This window comes from Lithobates pipiens, unplaced genomic scaffold (genome assembly GCF_037356315.1).
Source record: "Lithobates pipiens isolate NorthernLeopardFrog02 unplaced genomic scaffold, aLitPip1_a1.2 Scaffold_10, whole genome shotgun sequence".
Taxonomy (NCBI): Eukaryota; Metazoa; Chordata; class Amphibia; order Anura; family Ranidae; genus Lithobates; species Lithobates pipiens.
Window position 1 is genome coordinate 221,441,196 of NW_027507686.1, and position 20,589 is coordinate 221,461,784.

A 20,589-nucleotide genomic window follows, 5' to 3' on the forward strand; every position below is an offset into this window, starting at 1 on the left:
GAACGAGACCACCTGCCGACGCTTCGTTCTAAGGTAAGTATTTTATAATGAGCTAGTATGCGGTGCATACTAGCTCATTATTCCTTTTGCCTTACAGGTTTTACAAAAAAAAAATCGCCGGGTTTACTACCACTTTAATGGCACCCCAATACCCCAATACGCAGTTCGATTTTGTTGCAATTGTCGAACGGCAAAAATCCCAACCACAAACGCTCCTGGCTCTGTGCCAAGATTTGGTACACGAGTTTCTTTGGTCCATTTTTGGAGCAGAGGGAGGCCCATTCAAATGAATGGAGCCACTCCAAAAACGCTCCATTAAAAAGCAAAATAAAAATAAAAAAAGAGCTGCAGCAGCTCTCGCTGCAGATCGCTCAGGTGTGAATGGCACCTTGGTGTTGAAGGGGGAATCGTGCAAATTTATTTCTTGTAACCCGTGGTTGCAGGAAAGAAATTTGCACCGTCTATGGCTGGCCTTACAAATTACATTTTAACCCTCTCACTGACACTTTTGTTGGACAGCTTGGTCCAGTAAAGTTGAAAAGTAACGGACTTACTGGTAGTATTACCAGGTGACAATAAAAAAAAAAAAAGCCTAAAAAAAAAAAGAAAATGAATGCAGCTGTCACAACTAATGACAGGTAAGCTGCAATATATTACATTTTTATTTTGGGGTTTAATACCACATTCATTATTTCGCTTGTAGTTTTTTTTTTTGTTTTTTTTTTACAATTTTGCATTCTATGGTCTTGCTTCTGTAATGGAACTACAAGGCCCAGCATGCCCCTTAGACACCCTGCATCTTGTAGTTCCATCGACGCCAGCAGATTTGTGGTCCTGATGAGATAGCATCCTCCCCTGGTACACCTGCATCCCCCAGCATGCCCCTTACCACATTGCTCATGAAGTCCGCCTCGGTCAAGTCCTCCAGCTCCAGGAAGGGGCTGTGAAAGGTGCGCTCCTGCGGCATGGTGACACCCTCCATGGTCCCAGGTCACCGGAGATCTCGCTGTCAGGTGTCACAGAGCTGGCAATCGGCCATGGGCACCGGGGTCCCCTGTCACACCTGGGCGGAGGGGTAAAAGCTTTGAAGGTGTTGGGGGGGGGGGGGTTATTATACTTCCAAATCCAAAAAGTTTGGGCAGAATCTAAACTTTTTTTAACTTTCTTGGAACTAGAAAAAAAAAATGCAGGAATGGCAGAAGAACAAAATTCTTTTGGGATAATAAAGATGTGGGGATCAGTGATTTAAGGGAGCAGGAGAAGAAGTGGGGGGCTGAAGTTAAAGGGGATGTCTATGTATTAGTAGATGCAGCATATGTTAGGAGGGGGGTTCCCCAGTAATGGGGTGTCTGATGCTGAAGGGGTGACAAGGAAGGAGGGGAGGTTTTGGATGCCAAGGCAGGAATGGTGTGCAGTCTCCTGGGTCAGCTGGGCTCAGCAGGGCCTGATCTCTCCCCATACATGATGAGCGGCTACCCCGTCCTCACTCGGTGTCTCCTTAGCGCTGCCGCCTGCTTGTGTCTCCCGGTGACTCGCTCCAGCTGTCAGCTGCAGAAAGAGCCCGGCCCCGCCCCTCTCACGCTGCACGAGCAGAGTACCCCGCAGGCCACGCCCTCTGTCATGAATATACAATCGCCAGGAGGCACGCCCCTTCATTAACCCTCTGTGCCCTGCAGGCTCTGTCCTGTTAGGAGGGAGGTAAGATGTGCGGTACAGTATGTACAGCTCTGCACTCTGCTGAATGTCACTGGAGCTCCAGTGTGGGGAGGAAGAGGTTAACAATGTGCACTTATGACCAGTGAGTCACCAGCACTGCAACAATACTCCTCCCCTGACTATTCTTCCACATCTATCACTTAGCCCAACATTGGCTGTGCCTTGCATGTCATAGAGATCTCAGAGCAGTGCATATACATTGGCTGTGCCTTGCATGTCATAGAGATCTCAGAGCAGTGCATATACATTGGCTGTGCCTTGCATGTCATAGAGATCTCAGAGCAGTGCATATACATTGGCTGTGCCCTGCATGTCATAGAGATCTCAGAGCAGTGCATATACATTGGCTGTGCCCTGCATGTCATAGAGATCTCAGAGCAGTGCATATACATTGGCTGTGCCTTGCATGTCATAGAGATCTCAGAGCAGTGCATATACATTGGCTGTGCCCTGCATGTCGTAGAGATCTCAGAGTAGTGCATATACATTGGCTGTGCCCCGAATGTCATAGAGATCTCAGAGCAGTGCAGACACATTTGCATGTCTTATGGATCTCAGGCAGTAAGTACACATAGGGATCTCAGAGCAGTGCATACAGATTGGCTGTACCCTGCATGTCATAGACATCTCAGGGCAGTGCAGACACATTGGCTGTTCCCTGCATGTCATAGGGATCTCAGGGCAGTAGGTACACATTGACTGTACCCTGCATGTCATAGGGATCTAAGGACAGTGCATACAGATTGGCTGTACCCTGCATGTCATAGACATCTCAGGGCAGTAGGGACTCATTGGCTGTACCCTGCATGTCATAGGGATCTCAGAGCAGTGCAGACACATTGGCTGTACTCTGCATGTCATTGGGATCTCAGGGCAGTGCAGATACATTGGCTGTACACTGCATGTCATAGGGATCTCAGGGCAGTGCAGATACATTGGCTGTACACTGCATGTCATAGGGATCTCAGGGCAGTAGGGACACATTGGGGGTTATTTATGAAAGGCAAATCCACTTTGCACTTTCAGCGCACTTGGAAGTGCAGTCGCTCTCAATCTAAGGGGTAGATCTGAAATGAGTGGAAGCTCTGCTGATTTTATCATCCAATCATGTGCAAACTAAAATGCTGTTTTTTATTTTCCTTGCATGTCCTCCTTGGATCTACAGCGACTTTACTTCCAAGTGCACTTTCAGTGCAAAGTGTATTTTCCTTTAGTAAATAACCCCCATTGGCTTTACCCTGCATGTCATAGGGATCTCAGGGCAGTGCAGACATGTTATCACAAAATATGCTATAGAAGAGACTATAACATTTAGCAGCGCTAACACAATCACAATAAAGATTGGAATAATAGTGTCCGATTTATTAATATATTGTGAATAATGGATTGTCCATCAAACCAAGCTTCTTACGGGGTTAAATCCAGCTGAATACCATCACCACACTGCGTGTGCAGCAATCCCCTAAGGCAGTGATGGCGAAACTTGGCACCCCAGATGTTTTGGAACTACATTTCCCATGATGCTCATGCACTCTGCAGTGTAGCGGAGCATCATGGGAAATGTAGTTCCAAAACATCTGGGGTGCCAAGGTCCACCATCACTGCCCTAAGGTAATGAACTTACCAGACAACCATAGGTATTACGCTTGTATTTGTAACAATCACTGTCAGCAAACACTGCGTCTCTCCATCTGGGTATTGCTCGCAGCAAGCAAAAGAAAAAAGTGCACATAGCGTAATCCAGTAAAATTCATTAGTAATAAAATTATCCTCCTTACAAATGTGCACTTACAATGTTAAAATACAAAAAGGGCATGTAACAGGCATAAAAACGTGCAAATCTCTCATCAGTATCATAAGTCCACCTCTCACCGATCAGCTGATTACTCATAAAGCGGTGTTCCCGGGCTGGGTGAACAGATAGTCAGATGGCGTAGGATGCTCATTATGCATGAGATTGGAACTTTGTACTGCGCGCACTGTTGGTGCCTGATTGACATGACGATGCTTCAGAAGATGGGGAAGAGTACAGAGTTTCAATCCCATACATAATGAGCATCCTACGCCGTCTGACTATCTGTTCACCCAGCCCAGGAACACCGCTTCATGAGTAATGAGCTGATCAGTGAGAGGTGGACTTATGATACCGATGAGAGATTTGCAAGTTTTTGATGCCTGTTATGCAGACACATTGGCTGTACCCTGCATGTATAGAGATCTCAGGATTGTGAAGACACATTGGCTGTACCCTGCATGTCATAGAGATCTCAGGACAGTGCAGACTTATTGGCTGTACCCTGCATGTATAGAGATCTCAGGACGGTGCAAATACATTGGCTGTACCCTGCATATCATAGAGATCTCAGGACAGTGCAGACACATTGGCTGTACCTTGCATGTCATAGGGATCTCAGGATGGTGCAGACACATTGGCTGTACCCTGCATGTATAGAGATCTCAGGACGGTGCAAATACATTGGCTGTACCCTGCATGTCATAGAGATCTCAGGACAGTGCAGACACATTGGCTGTGTGTTGGTTCTAAAGGCTAATGCTGTGTACACATGGCCGGACTTTTCGACAGCAAAGGTCTGACGGAATGAATCCGTCGGAAAATTTGACCGTGTGTGGGCATTTTCATCGGTCCTTTGCTGTCGAAAAATCAGACGGACTTTAGATTTAGAACATGTTTCATATCTTTCCGATGGACTCGAGTCCGACGGACGAAAACTGATGCTAGGACAGCTATTGCCGACTGGCTATGAACTTCCTTATTCTAGTCTGGCCATATGTCTTCACAGTCGAATCCGTCAGACTTTGGTGTGATTGTGTGTAGACAAGTCCGTTTAGACGGAAGTCAGTCGAAAGTCCGTCAAAAGCCCGTCGAAAAAGTCAGACGGAATTCAGTCCGTTGAAAAGTCTGTCGTGTGTACACAGCATAAAGGTTTTTTCCTTCATGCATTCTATTCAGTGAGCAGCTCCCCCCTCAGCCCTCCTAATACTTACCTGAGCTCAGTGGCTTCACTAGGGTTGGTGTCACCAAGTGCCTCCCCACAATAAATTTTTTCCCAGATGACACTGCATATAATGGCAATAGTAGTGTCGTTAACAACCATGAAGCAAAAGGCAAATTTGAATATCATATGAAAATCATAGAACTCAAAGTTTAAGCTTTTAACCAACTATGTGTGGAGTGACCCTCACTCCCATATGGCCCCTCCCAGCACAATTTCTCTCTCTCCTTCCCCCATTCCCCCTCTCAGCACCAGTCCCCCCCCCCTCCAATATTCCCCCTCTCAGCAAAAATCCTCACCCCCAGGGTCACTAATAAGGCAGTGTTGTAAGATATGTGCTCCCGCATCATCACTTTAACCACTTTCAGACCGGACCATTTTGCTGGCTTAAGACCAGACCACTTTTTGCGATTCGGCACTGCGTCGCTTTAACTGACAATTGCGCAGTCATGCGACGTGGCTCCCAAACAAAATTTACGTCCTTTTTTTCCCACAAATAGAGCTTTCTTTTGGTGGTATTTGATCACCCCTGTGGTTTTTATTTTTTGCACTATAAACAAAAAAAGAGCGACTACATACTAGTAATGGTGGCGATTAGTGATTTTTATTGTGACTGCGACATTATGGCGGACACATTGGACATTTTTGGGACCATTGTAATTTATACAGCAATCAGCGCTATACAAATGCACTGATTCCTGTGTAAATGACACTGGCAGTGAAGGGGTTAACTAGGGGGTGGCAGTGTAGGGGTTAAGTGTGTCCCAGGGGCGTGTTACTAACTGTGGGGGGCTGGGCTGTGTGCTAGTGAACACTGATCTCTGCTCCAATCACAGGGAGCAGAGATCAGTGTCACTTGTTGCTAGGCAGAACAGGGAGATGCTGTTTACATCGGCATCTCCCTGTTCAGCCTCCCCGTGAGACGATCACGGGTATCCCCACGACGATCGTGGCGGCGCGCACGCAATGGCAGGGCGGCAATTTCAACTGGACGTACCTGTACGCCAGTTTGCCTACCCGTGCCATTCTGACGACGTACATCATCGCGTGCCAGTCGGGAACTGGTTAAGCAATCGTTAACTGCTGCAAGCACCGGTATAGTTTATCCGTGGCTAATAAGTGATAAATGTTGAACAGTGCTGGTGCTGCGTTGTTAGTGTGAATTAGCACAATGCGATCATTGCATACAACACATAATATTAATGCCAGACATGAAGTAAGCCCACTTAAAGCGGTCCTCCACCCTGAAGTGGAAGTTCCGCTCATCTGATCCCTCCGGTGCCACAATCGGCACCTTTCAGGGGGAAGGGGGTGCCGTTACCTGGATAATCCAGGTATCTGCACCCACTTCCGTGACAAGACCACCACAGATGCCCCGCCACCCCCCCCCCCCCCCCCCCCATTGTGTTCTGGGAAACACACAGTTCCCAGGACACAGCGGGGACCAGCAGAGACGCGCAGCGCGACTCGCGCATTAGCAGTTGGGAACCGGGCAGTGAAGCCGCAATGCTTCACTTCCCGATTCCTTGACAGAGGATGGCGGCGGGGGCAGCAGAGAGATGAGCGATTGCTCGTCATCTGCTGCCAACATCGCTGGACCCTGGGACAGGTAAGTGTCAATTTATTAAAAGTCAGCATCTGCTGGCTTTTAATATTTTTTTTAAAGGTGCAGAACCACTTTAATTTATGTTTGGCATTAATATTATGCGTTGTATGCACTGGTCACCTTGTGCTCCTTCACACTACAGCACAACACCAATGCTGATAAGGCAGTACAGCTGGTCTGCCTGTACTGGGCCCATTCCCCATCAGTTGAAAAGGGGGACCTAGTCACTTACTGAGCAGGAGGGCCGGCTATAATGTCTTATTGCAGACACCAATCCTCTTCTGCCTTCCCCTGCAACACTGCCAGCTTCTCCCTCTATCTGCACTAAAGGGGAGTGGTTCTAGCACATGCACCCCTTCCATCTGCTGTCCAGCCCCTCCTGTATGTCCCTTTCCCCCCACAGCGCTGCTGGCTTCCCTCCTCTCCTCTCCTGCCAGCAGCTGATGCTGACACACCGGAAGGTTTCAGGATGGAGAGTGGGGGAAGGGGCCAGTAAATATATAATTTATTGGCCCCTTTCTTTCCTGAATGAACGCAGTGAGTGATCTGTACCAATCACTCTTGTGTCCATTCATCACTGAAGCATAGTAAACTCTGTTTACTATGCTTCAGTTTGTGAATGAGCAAGAAGCTCCAGAGTGCTTCCAATTCATTCATTTTTGCAATGGAGGCTGCAAAGAAAAGGACTGATAAAAGCTATGTCCTCATTCACTTCCGGCCCGGTGGGACCAGTCAGTTAGGCTGTATGGGGCCCAGTGATTTCTAACAGCAGCACTGCTCACCCCCATATACCCCCCTCCAGTACAAGAATCCCTTCTCAGCTCAATACTTCCCCTCCATTTCCCCCTCCCAGCACAAATCCCTCCTCTTAGCACAAATCATCACCCTCATATACCCCCTTTCAGCACAAATCCCCCGTCTCAGCACAATAATTCCCTTCCATTTGCCCCTCCCAGCACAGATGCACAAATACCCCCCCTTTCAGCACAAATCCCCTCATACCCCTCCTTTCAGCATAAATCCCCCCAAACCCCTCCTTCTTACACAAATGATCTTATCCACCCCTCTCCCCCCCAACAAAAAAATCTCCCCTCTGAGCACAAATCCAAACCCCCAGATACCCCTTCCAGTATTAAATTATCTTACCACGCCCTCAGCACAAATCCTCGTATTCAACCCCTCCCCGTCAAATCCCCCTGCAAGCACAATCCCCCCCCCACTCCAATACAAATGCACTCGCCTCGAAATTTTCAATTTTCCCAGCAAAAAAAAAACCTTAATTCCTTCCAGCATAAGTACCCCTTCCTCTTCTTGCACAAATACTCAGAGTTCTACTCCAGAACAGACTTACTGGTTACCAGTTACCGGGCCTCAGCACCAGGAGATCTCCTTCCCAGTCTCCTCCTCCTGTCTTGTCAGAAGACACCCCAGAGCAGAGGAGGAATCTGCAGGAAACTTCCCTCGGCACCGGTGGCAGCCGCTCCATTAGGGGCGCCATGTGTCCAATGCGTCCGGTCCCTAATCTACGTGCAGGGCACCAGACGAATGGATTCCAATGGGATTTTTTCTTTTTTGAAGCACATGATTAGATCCTGAGGCTCTAATTGGCTTAAAAAAAGGAGGGGATCTGGGTGCAGAGCACCGCTCCCTGTGCCCACCTAGTTGTGTGAAAATAGCGAATTAATATTTGCTATTGTCTTCCTGCTTCTCCTCCTTGCCAATCAGGAAGCTTGTCCCGAGACCCTATTGGTCGAGAGAAGAAGCGACCACATTGGTCGGGCAGGGGGAGGATGTAGGGGGAGATCCGGCCACCCTAATCAATCAGTGTGATCTCTCAGTGGCAGTGCTTTGCATTGGCACCAACAGGCCTGAGCCTGGACTCAATCCAGCGATGTACATAAGAGAAGTTCTTTTGTTGATGTCAATTACAACCAGTGAGGAGAGGACGGGGCCAAGCCATGATCTGTGTCTTTTGGACATACAGGGCCCGCTCAGGAGTGAGCATGCAGAGTGTCCATGGGGCAAGCAGCTTGCTCTGGGGGCACTCAGCGGGGGGGGTTTAAGTGTATAATTACAATCACTACCGTATGTCCTGCCACCTATCTGCTAAGGGAAACCATAGGCCTGTGATGGTCAACTAGATATAAGGGGGTCACATGTGGCCCCTGGTATAATCAAAGGGCTACACATAATATTACATAATATTCAGTGAATGGAATGTTTTACAGAAAGTCATCAGAGATTCAGTAGGAGATGATTGGAGACTGCAGACATGATATAAGTATAGGTCAGAGACTGCAGACATGATATAAGTATAGGTCAGAGACTGCAGACATGATACAAGGGTTGGTCAGAGACTGCAGACATGATACAAGAGATTGTCCAAGACTGCAGACATGATAACAGAGATAGTCAGAGACTGCAGACATGATACAAGAGATGGTTGGAGACTGCAGACAAGATACAAGAGAAGATCAGAGACTGCAGACATGATACAAGAGGTGATCAGAGATTTCAGATATAATGCAGGAGATTATCAAAGACTGCAGGCATGATACAAGACATTGTCAAAGACTACAGATATCATGCAAGGAATGGTCAAAGACTGCAGACATGATACAAAGGTTTGTCAGAGACTGCAGAGATGATAATAGAGATGGTCAGAGACTGCAGACATGATACAGTACATTGTCAGAGACTACAGATATGATGCAAGGGATGATCAGAGACTGCAGACATGATACATGAGATGGTTAGAGACTGCAGACATTATACAAGAGTTTGGCAAAGACTGCAGACATGATACAAGAGATGATCAGAGACTGCAGACATGATACAAGAGATGGTCGGAGACTGTGATGCAAAGGTGGGAGACTGTGATGCAAGAAGGTGGGGGATAAGAACACTGATGTAAAGGGGGGGGGGGGGGTGGTAATGTAAAGGGAGGGGGACTGTCATGTAAAGGGGGAACTGAGAACAAGCAAGTAAAAGGGGGACTGTGATATAAATAAGGGGGGCTGTGATATGAGTGGGTGGATTGTGGACACTAATGTAAAGGGAGGACTGTGATGTAAAAAGAGGACTGTGGACACTGATGTAAAGGGTGGAGACTGTGATGTAAGGGGGAGGAAGTGATGTAAAGAGGGTGCTGTGATGTGAAGAGGGGAACTGTGGACACTGATGTAAGGGGGAAAATGCTATGTTAAGGGGGTAGCTGCAATATGAAGGGGAGTAACATGAAGGACATGTAAAGGGATGGGGGTGGGAGACTGTGATGAGAAGGGATGGAGGGGTGCAGTGATGTGAAGGGGGAGATTGAGGACACATGTAATTTGGACCTCTGCTGAAAGAAAATTTGACTGACTACATTTCTGTGAAGTTTAATTTAACCACTTGCCGACCGCCGCACGCCGATGTACGTCATCAGAATGGCACGGGCAGGCATAAGCACATACATGTACGTCCTTTGCCTCCCGCGGGTCGGGGGCCCGATCGGGCCCCCGCCCGGTGCCTGCGGCGGTCGGTTTTCGTTCGGGAGCGATCCCGGACGAGGGGACGGCCATTCATTCATGGCCACCCCCTCGCGATCGCTCCCGACGAATGGAAATCCCCGGTGACATCACTTCCTCTCCTGTAATGTAAACACAGGAGAGGAAGTGATGTATTCTCTCCTCCGTGTCGGTATTTTTCGTTCCGACACGGAGGAGAGCGGATCAGTGAGTTGCACCAACACATCCCACACACAGTAGAACATGCCAGGCACACTCACACCCCCCCTTTACCCCCCGATCACCCCCCCAATTACCCCTGCCCCCCAGTCACAGTGACACCAATGTCATTTTTTTTTTTTTTTTTTTTTTTTTTGCATTGGTGTCATTTGTGACTGTAATAACTGTTAGGGCAGTTAGGGTTAGCCCCCTTTAGTTCTAATGTACCCCCCTAACCCCCCCAATAAAGGTTTAACCCCGTGATCACCCCCCGTCGCCAGTGTCACTAAGGCTGGGTTCACATTGCAGCGGTTTATGAGAACGAATGTGATTCGCACCGCACTGCAGTGCAAATCACATCCGATCTCTGTGCGATTCGAGTTCAGCCATTCGCCGCACCCGCCGCACCCGCCACACCCGCCGCACCCGCCGCAAATTCGCACGGGACCCTTTTTTTGGCCCGCAGCAGAATCGGATCGCATGGGTGTTCACACCATGCGATCCGAGTTTGCAGATCGCACTGCGATATGCGAACTGATCTGGGGGTGTCAGTAACATTTCACTGACACTCCCAGCAGTTCGCATAGGGCAGTGTGAACTGCCGCCGGGAGGCATGCGATGCGGGAACCCGCCGCGGATTCGCGGCGTTTCCGCATCGCTCCAGTGTGAACCCAGCCTAATAAGCGATCATTTTTCTGATCGCCGTATTAGTGTCACAGGTGACGCTAGTTAGGCAGGTAGGTATTTAGGTTCGCCGCAGCTTTTTATAGCGCTAGGGACCCCCATATACTACCGCATAAAGCCCCCTGATTGCCCCCTAGTTAACCCTTTCACCAGTGATCACCATATAACTGTTACAGGTGACGCTGGTTGGTTAGTTATTTTTTTATAGTTTCAGGGCACCCGCCATTTATTACCTAATAAAGGTTTAACCCCCTGATCACCCGGCAGGTGTCATTTGTAACTAATAACTGTTAGGGCAGTTAGGGTTAGCCCCCTTTAGTTCTAAGGTACCCCCCTAACCCCCCCAATAAAGGTTTAACCCCGTGATCACCCCCCGTCGCCAGTGTCACTAAGGCTGGGTTCACATTGCAGCGGTTTATGAGAACGGATGTGATTCGCACCGCACTGCAGTGCAAATCACATCCGATCTCTGTGCGATTCGAGTTCAGCTATACAGATAGTATGGCTGAATTCGTGTCGCACCCGCCGCAAACTCGCACGGGACCCTTTTTTTGGTCCGCAGCAGAATCGGATCGCATGGGTGTTCACACCATGCGATCCAAGTTTGCAGATCGCACTGCGATATGCGAACTGATCTGGGGGTGTCATTAACATTTCACTGACACTCCCAGCAGTTCGCATAGGGCAGTGTGAACTGCCGCCGGGAGGCATGCGATGCGGGAACCCGCCGCGCATTCGTGGCGTTCCCGCATCGCTCCAGTGTGAACCCAGCCTAATAAGCGATCGTTTTTCTGATCGCTGTATTAGTGTCACAGGTGACGCTAGTTAGGCAGGTAGGTATTTAGGTTCGCCGCAGCTTTTTATAGCGCCAGGGACCCCCATATACTACCGCATAAAGCCCCCTGATTGCCCCCTAGTTAACCCTTTCACCAGTGATCACCATATAACTGTTACAGGTGACGCTGGTTGGTTAGTTATTTTTTTATAGTTTCAGGGCACCCGCCATTTATTACCTAGTCTCACTAGTGTACCCCTAAATTTAGGGGTGTCTACTTTCTAAAATGGGGTCATTTGGGGGGGGGGGGTTTGTGCCATCTTGGCATTTTATGGCCTTCAAAACTGTAACGCCCTTAGAAAGCCTGAAGGCGGTGCTTGGTTTTTGGGGCCCCGTACGCGGCTAGGCTCCCAAAAAGTCCCACATATGTGGTATCCCCGTACTCAGGAGAAGCAGCAGAATTTATTTTGGGGTGTCATTTCACATATGCCCATGGCATGCGTGAGCAATATATCATTTAGTGACAACTTTGTGAAAAAAAAAAAAAGTTTGTAATTTTCCCGCAACTTGTGGCAAAATATAAAATATTCCATGGACTCAACATGCCTCTCAGCAAATAGCTTGGGGTGTCTACTTTCTAAAATGGGGTCATTTGTGGGGGTTTTGTGCCATCTTGGCATTTTATGGCCTTCAAAACTGTAATAGGTAGTGAGAAGTGAACTCAAAAAATTACGCCCTTAGAAAGCCTGAAGGCGGTGCTTGGTTTTCGGGGCCCCGTACGCGGCTAGGCTCCCAAAAAGTCCCACATATGTGGTATCCCCGTACTCAGGAGAAGCAGCAGAATTTATTTTGGGGTGTCATTTCACATATGCCCATGGCATGCATGAGCAATATATCATTTAGTGACAACTTTGTGAAAAAAAAAAAAAAAAAAAAAAAGTTTGTAATTTTCCCGCAACTTGTGGCAAAATATAAAATATTCCATGGACTCAACATGCCTCTCAGCAAATAGCTTGGGGTGTCTACTTTCTAAAATGGGGTCATTTGTGGGGGTTTTGTGCCATCTTGGCATTTTATGGCCTTCAAAACTGTAATAGGTAGTGAGAAGTGAACTCAAAAAATTACGCCCTTAGAAAGCCTGAAGGCGGTGCTTGGTTTTCGGGGCCCCGTACGCGGCTAGGCTCCCAAAAAGTCCCACATATGTGGTATCCCCGTACTCAGGAGAAGCAGCAGAATTTATTTTGGGGTGTCATTTCACATATGCCCATGGCATGCATGAGCAATATATCATTTAGTGACAACTTTGTGAAAAAAAAAAAAAAAAAAAAAAAGTTTGTAATTTTCCCGCAACTTGTGGCAAAATATAAAATATTCCATGGACTCAACATGCCTCTCAGCAAATAGCTTGGGGTGTCTACTTTCTAAAATGGGGTCATTTGTGGGGGTTTTGTGCCATCTTGGCATTTTATGGCCTTCAAAACTGTAATAGGTAGTGAGGCGTGAAATCAAAAATTGACGCCCTTAGAAAGCCTGAAGGCGGTGCTTGGTTTTCGGGGCCCTGTACGCGGCTAGGCTCCCAAAAAGTCCCACATATGTGGTATCCCCGTACTCAGGAGAAGCAGCAGAATTTATTTTGGGGTGTCATTTCACATACGCCCATAGCATGTGTGAGCAATATATCATTTAGTGACAACTTTGTGTAAAAAAAAAAAAAAAATTTTTTTTTTGTCATTATTCAATCGCTTGAGGCAAAAAAATAAAATATTCAATGGGCTCAACATGCCTCTTATCAATTTCCTTAGGGGGTCTACTTTCCAAAATGGGGTCATTTGGGGGGGTTTTGTACTGCCCTGTCATTTTAGCACCTCAAGAAATGAGATAGGCAGTCGTAAACTAAAAGCTGCGTAAATTCCAGAAAACGTACCTTAGTTTGTAGATGTGACAACTTTTGCGCAAACCAATAAATATACAATTATTGACTTTTTTTTTACCAAAGACATGTGGCTGAATACATTTTGGCCTAAATGTATGACTAAAATTGAGTTTATTGGATTTTTCTAATAACAAAAAGTAGAAAATATCATTTTTTTTCAAAATTTGCGGTCTTTTTACGTTTATATCGCAAAAAATAAAAATCGCAGAGGCAATCAAATACCATCAAAAGAAAGCTCTATTTGTGGGAAGAAAAGGACGCAAATTTTGTTTGGGTACAACATTGCATGACCGCGCAATTACCAGTTAAAGCAGCGCAGTGCCAAAGTGTAAAAAGACCTCTGGTCATTTACCAGCAAAATGGTCCGGTCTGAAAGTGGTTAATACCCCTTTTATAGCAGTTATTGGAAACTGGGGACACCCTTGAGCAGACTGTCAGAGACTAGGGATATGTTAGATGAGACTTTTAGCCCTTGTACACACGGTTGGACATTCCAACAACCTAATCCGTCACTGGTGTTGCATAAACACGGTCGGACAAAGTTGTCGGAAAATCCGATCGTTCGTAATGTGATGACGTAATTTCATTATGACAGGACTACGTTCAGGCTAGTAGCCAATAGCTTTGATCTAGGAATTTGATCTGAGCATGCGTGGCACTTTGTCCGATCGGAATTCTCTGCAAACGATCGGACAAAGTCCGATCGGATCATGTTGTCGGAAAATATTTATATCCAGCTCTCAAACTTTGTTGGTCGGACATTCCGACGGAAAAAGTCAGATGAAGCCCACACACGGTCGGATTATCCAACAACACGGTCTGATCGGACATTTTCTGCCGGAATGTCCGACCGTGTGTACAAGGGCTTATAGATCAACGCTATTATACGCACTTTACAAATGAATGCCTCCACATTTGCTCTCTTGCCAACTTCATTACAAATTACTTGTGCCATGTTTGATACTACTCTCATCAAGATCCATTATAGAAGAATAGAGGAATTATGAAACAAATAAACCAAACTATTAGAATATGAAACCAAACTATTAGAATATATTTTACATAATGCAACCACAACACAGAATGTCTGCTGGGGCCAAAATTGGGCCACAGATTGGGCATGAGGCCATAGACATTAGAAAATGTCAATTTTCTGGTTGTTCCCGCTCCTAACTGTACAGGAACCCCTCACTCACATCTGCAATCCCCAGATCTGATACCCTTTTTTGAGTTAATGTGCATACTGTGTGTGGGGACGGGGGTGTGATCTCAGAACATGACCTGAGACAAAGCTTCATCAGGACAGACATGTGGAACTGTCCTTGTAAATCTGGCACGTTTGGCATTTATGTTGACTACAGACAGTTTTCTGTAGCATTACATTCAATGAATATTAAATGCAGCCATTTGGTGATGCCTCTGGGCTGCACTTGAGGGCCCTTTTTTTGGAGGAGTTGACCACCACTGGTGGACTCTCCTCCCTCCAGGAAAAACAAGAGCGATAAGAGGGCAGTTTTCTGATCTGATCTTTTGTTCTCCAAGAACACTCATTCAGGGCTGTCTTCTGTCATCTAGTGTGCCCCCTCCTTCTTATCCCAGCAGCAGATACTTTTTCCTTCACTTTCCTACTGTTCTATTCTCTGCTTGTACTTCAGAGTATGGGGGAGCACGGCAGTGCTGGTGCTGGTCCTGTACTGTCACACAGCAGCAAGGAGAGTACAGTACTGTGAACATCTCAAGGCTTACTTTTCTAATTTCTTATGGCCAAGCAGGGAGAGTATTCTGGGTGTAAAGCTTCTTTCACTCTGCTAGGAGCCCACCTGTTAAGTGAATCTGTCCACTGATCCCTGCTGAGCAGGCGGATGGCTGGCCCATGTCAGTTCTGCTTATGCACAGCAGACATAGACTGCTCTCTACCATGGGTGGTCAGATGTAAACGAACCACCTATCCGTTTACACTCAAATGCCTTCCGATCTGATCCACCTGATGGGTGGGGAACGGATCCCCATCTGTCTGTTTTTATCGGATCAGATTGGATGACGGCAGGTGTAAACAAACGTCTGTTTACATCCACCGCTCCTTAGAGGATAATGGAAGATCCAATCAGGTCCACCTGAAAAACTGAGAGGCGGACCGATCGGGGGGCGTAAGAAGAAGGTCCCCCATATCGAGAAGTATCAGGTATTTCTGAGCAAAGGAACGGTAAATATCAGGGGAGACAGCAGTTGTGGGGTCAGGGAAGTATTAAAAGAGTCTGTTTCTTTTTTTCTTTTTTTTAAGGCTGGATTCACATATACGCAATGCGGGACACTGCATGTGTTTTGGATAGGAATTCCACCGAAGTCCTATTCAAATAACATGCGATTACGTACAGTGCATTTTAAGCCCCCTCATTTTGTATGCACTCAATTCACACCGCACAAAAAAGGTATAAACCCGAATCGGATTGCATGGCTGTGAACACCCATACAATCCAATTCTTACAATTGCACTGCGCACTACAATCTGTTTTGGGGTGTCATTGTTTTAACATTAACATCAGTGGGAGATCGCATGAACAGAGTGTGATTTCAGTGCGGTGCGGGAAGTGCTCAGGATCAGCTTTCCCGTACAGCATATATGTGAACAAAACCTTAATGGGCAAAGTCACAGGTTCCTTAAACCCCCCCCCCAACACCTTATATAACCCAATTTTACAAAATTTAGACCTAAACTTATAGCAGACAGCGTCACCAGGGCCCCTGTGCTAGACTAATTATGCTCCCTCAGTCAGCAGCTAACCAAGTAAATACATATAGGGGTTGATTTACTAAAGGCAAATAGACAGTGAACCTTGCAAGTGCAGTTGTTCCTAAGCTTAGTAAATAAGGGGAAGCCCTGCTGACTTCCATCAATTAATCGTGTGCAAACAAAAAATGCTGTTCTTTTTTTTTTTCTTGCTTGGGTAATCTTTGTAAAGTGAAGCTTTACCTCATTTACTAAGCTCTGGAGAAACTTCACTTTCAGAATGAAACTATTTATGTCTAGTAAATCAACCCTATAGGGGTTTATTTACGAAAGGAAAATCCACTTTGCACTGAAAGTGCACTCGGAAGTGCAGTTGCTGTAGATCCGAGGGGGACATGCAAGGAAAATAAAAAAACAGCATTTTAGCTTGCACATGATTGGATGATAAAATCAGCAGAGCTTCCATTCATTTCAGATCTACCCCTTAGATTTAGAGCAACTGCACTTCCAAGTATGCTTTCAGTGCAAAGTTGATTTGCCTTTCGTAAATAACCCCCATAGTGTTTTTTTTCACAGGTAACACAGACCTGCACATTAATTAAGAGGTATTTGTTTATGTGCCCAGTTTAGCGTATGATGACACCATTGATTTTTTTTAACAGGCTTTTGGGCATGGCTGTACACCACTCTGAGTGGATAAAGCCGGGGTCACCAAACTTTTCAATTCAAAGGCCAAATCATATATTTTTACAACTATTTGCATAAATGAATGGGCCCCCCTTTACATCAGGGTCCCCATCAGAGTTCCCCTTACATCATGGTCCCTATAAGAATACCCCTTACATCAGGGTCCCCATCAGAATACCCCTTGTATCAGGTTGAAGCAGAGACCATAAGCAGCCTCTGCTGCACAAGTTTTTTTTTTTAATTGGAAAAAAACAACTTTATTTTGGATAAGGCACAGTTTACAATGCATTTGATTCCATGTGAAAATAAAAGTGCATTTTGCAAAACATTCTTTTTGATATTCATTGTACATAGATATCCATTCACAGGTTTGCACATATATGGATAACATGTGCAGATATACATTCCATATCCTAACTCAAGCAAATTCCTAGGAATAGTTTAGAAGTTTTGCGCCTACTGTTGTTTAGATCAGGCTGGCTGCAAGGTTTGGGATTTTTCATACACATGTTTCCCCGTCCTTTAGCAATCTTTCCCAAACTTTCGAGTACTTATGAGCACATCGTCTATGAGCGTAGATCAGTTTTTTATATGGTAGTGCATCATTAACATCCTTCTTCCATTTGTGTATTGTGGGCGGCAAGGCCTGCATCCATACTTTAGCTATTACTTTGCGTGCCATAAACAGAGTTTCATATATAAATGTAGTTTGGTATTTGTCCATTTCTACCTCTGGCAATAGTCTTAGTAGACATAGTTTAGGGTCTAGGACTACAGGGGATCCCATGTTGTCATGTAGAAACTGAATGACCTGAAGAGTCCAATATGTCTGAATAATTGGGCAACTCCATATTAGATGGAAGAACGTGCCTGGGGCGGCATGTTGGGTCATATGTAGGCAGGAACTTTGCCTTTTGCAATGGTGTCAGGTAAGCTTTATGTACGATATATAGTTGTGTCAGTCTGTCTGATAGTTTTGGGGGTGCTCTTTTGGTTCCTTCCAGTATTTCTTCTTAGTCTGTTTCTTCTATTGGACCTGTATCCTGCTCCCATACTGCTTTTGCCTTCTGTGTAGTTGTTATTGACCTGTGGTGTCTAAGAGCACAGTACAGATTTGATATACATTTGGATGGGTCCTCTCCCAGTAGTATATTCAGTACAGGGGGAGAATCTGTCACTACCTCTAAGCTTGATAACTGTGTTCTTATTGCATGGCAGAGTTGTAGATATTTAAACACTAGGTGCTTAAGGAGTGTGTATGCCTCCTTGAGTGTTTGAAATGGCTTAAGTCTAGAGTTAGATAATAATTAGTGCAAATATATTATTCTGTATGAAGCCCATACTATCTAGTCTGGAATGGAATCTATTTCTGGTAGCTGGTTATTAAGCCATAATGTGATGTGGGAGTGAATTTTCCCTGCGTTTTGCTTTTTCAGAGCGATTTCCCAAACCCTTTGGTGATGGACCCACATTGTTTCTTGGGGGTCTTTTAGTTGTTTGTTTCCCACGGAGAATGGCCTGAATTGGAGTACATGCCAGGTGCCCGGGTTTGTTACACACTAGGGATGTATAGCGTTGTAGTTCCATAGTGTTGAAGTGGTATATATATGGGAAAGTTGAGCTGCCAGATAATAATCTTGTAGGTCAGGAAGGGATGCTCCCCCCCTATCTGTAGGGTTCTTTAAGACGTGCCAAGCCAATTTGTGTCTGTCATTCCCCCATACGAAGAAAATTGAGTACTGTCCGTGATACTTTTTTTATTTGCACTAACATACAATTTTTCAGGACAAGCTTTCGGGGTATGTCCCCTTCTTCAAGGTCCAAGCAGTACTGATTTACACATTTTTAAAAATGTATAAATCAGTACTGCTTGGACCTTGAAGAAGGGGACATCCGCCGAAAGCTTGTCCTGAAAAATTTTATGTTAGTTCAAATAAAAAAAGTATCACGGACAGTACTCAATTTTCTCTGTCACAATTGCACTAATACGGCTACAATCACATTTTCCCCATATGAAGGAAATCTCTGCACATGTTTAGGCCACTGACCATAGCTGTGGCCCATATGAAATCATGTAATGATCCCGATGTGGTCCGCAGGCTGTAGTTTGGAGACCCTTAGCATAAACAAAAACCTCTTCACAGGTACAGTACATGGGTTTATGTAAGGGGATAAGGCCTTATTCACTGTGTGTCAATTGACAGCTAGATGGAATAGAGCCATGTCCAGTTCTATGTAGCCTTGGAGGGGACCCAGCAGCCATCATCTAGTATAAATGTATTCATTAGGTCTTTAAGGGCCCCTGTGCAGTTGCATGGCGTGCATAAACGGTGTCTCTGACTCCAACACTAATCTAACCCAAAGTTCAAGCTTAACACCAAAAACACCCTGCAGCAGCCACTAATCAAATTTAAACATTCACTCTCTTAAGGGTACCACACAGCTTCCAACAAGACTAATGGCTCAAAGATTAAATAGGAATATACAGTAATAGGATCGGAAACCTGGATTTGTGGAACTACAATTCCCAAGTTACAGTTCTGACCTGGAACGTAAGCATCAGCCTGTGATTCACAGTTGCAACAGAAAAAGTGCAAGATAAAAAATCACAAGAGGAAACCGTGTAATCCTGTCCAAAGCAAACTGAGTTCAATTAATACTCCAGATTCAGATATTTGAAAGCTTTCCTGCTCAGGATCCAGATTCTGGTAATGCTCCATGTTTGGCAGAAAGCAGATGTATTTATACTGCACCCGAGATCTCCATCAATACTGCGCCAAAGAGTTCCTACATAACAAATATTCTCTGGAAGGTTTTTATCTCCTAGAAATAACATTGTATCATGAGTGGGAGAGAACATCATGATTAATAGATCTGGTGTAATAGAATCTGCTTCCATTATGTTACCAAATCTGGGAAAGTGTCAGCAAGACTGGAGATTTACATTGTGTAATGCAGGAGGGAAAATATTAAAAAGTTAACTCCACTTAAAAAAGACCTCATTCACTTGGGCGCTGGCACCCTCACTGCAATGAGGCCTTTGTTTTGCATCTGCATCTGCCTGAGCTGCGCGCAAGTGCCCTAACGAAGCGAATACTGACTCAGCGGCTACTCAAAATCTGATAAGCGTGCAAGAGCAGATGCAAGGCCACGAATACACACTGCGGGTTATTTACGAAAGGCACTGAAAGTGCACTTGGAAGTGCAGTTGCTGTAGAGCTGAGGGGGACATGCAATGAAAGTAAAAAACAGCATTTTAGCTTGCATATGATTGGATAATAAAATCAGCAGAGCTTTCCCTCATTTCAGATGTTCCCTTCAGATTTACAGCGACTGCACTTCCAAGTGCACTTTCAGTGCAATTTAAAGTGCGCTATAATCCCAATTGTCTGCATCCACTCCTGCATGTGACTCCGTCCATGCATCTGCTGCATCTGCATTTCCTGTCTGTAATGTCTTAGACTGCCTGCATGCAGCTCAGGATGGATGCAGGCACAAAAAAATGAATGTCTTATTTATTCAGACAGCGTACATGTGAATGGGGCCAAAAATATTAGTCCATTTTTATGTGGAATTCTCATTTACTGTTTTTTTGGACATCGGCAGCAGTCTCACTCACATTGTTATATTATTATTATAAAGGATTTATATAGCGCCAACATTTTGCGCAGCACTTTACAACATGAGGGCAGATAGTAGAGTTACAATACAATTCAATATAGGAGGAATCAGAGGGCCC

General features: G+C 45.6%; 1 protein-coding gene across 2 annotated transcripts in view; it reads right to left on the reverse strand.

The window, feature by feature from the left end:
• The window catches only part of CREB3L1 (cAMP responsive element binding protein 3 like 1), a 131,209-nt gene extending 129,640 nt beyond the window's left edge, over window positions 1-1,569 (reverse strand). The window contains exon 1 of one of the 2 annotated variants that reach the window (XM_077461795.1): window positions 890-1,569. In XM_077461795.1, coding sequence (XP_077317921.1) covers window positions 890-982 — 93 coding nt within the window. In that variant the 5' untranslated portion in view covers window positions 983-1,569. The remainder of the gene's footprint in view (window positions 1-889) is intronic. The other variant, XM_077461806.1, reaches the window with a different exon arrangement.
• Between the last annotated feature and the right edge of the window lie 19,020 nt (window positions 1,570-20,589).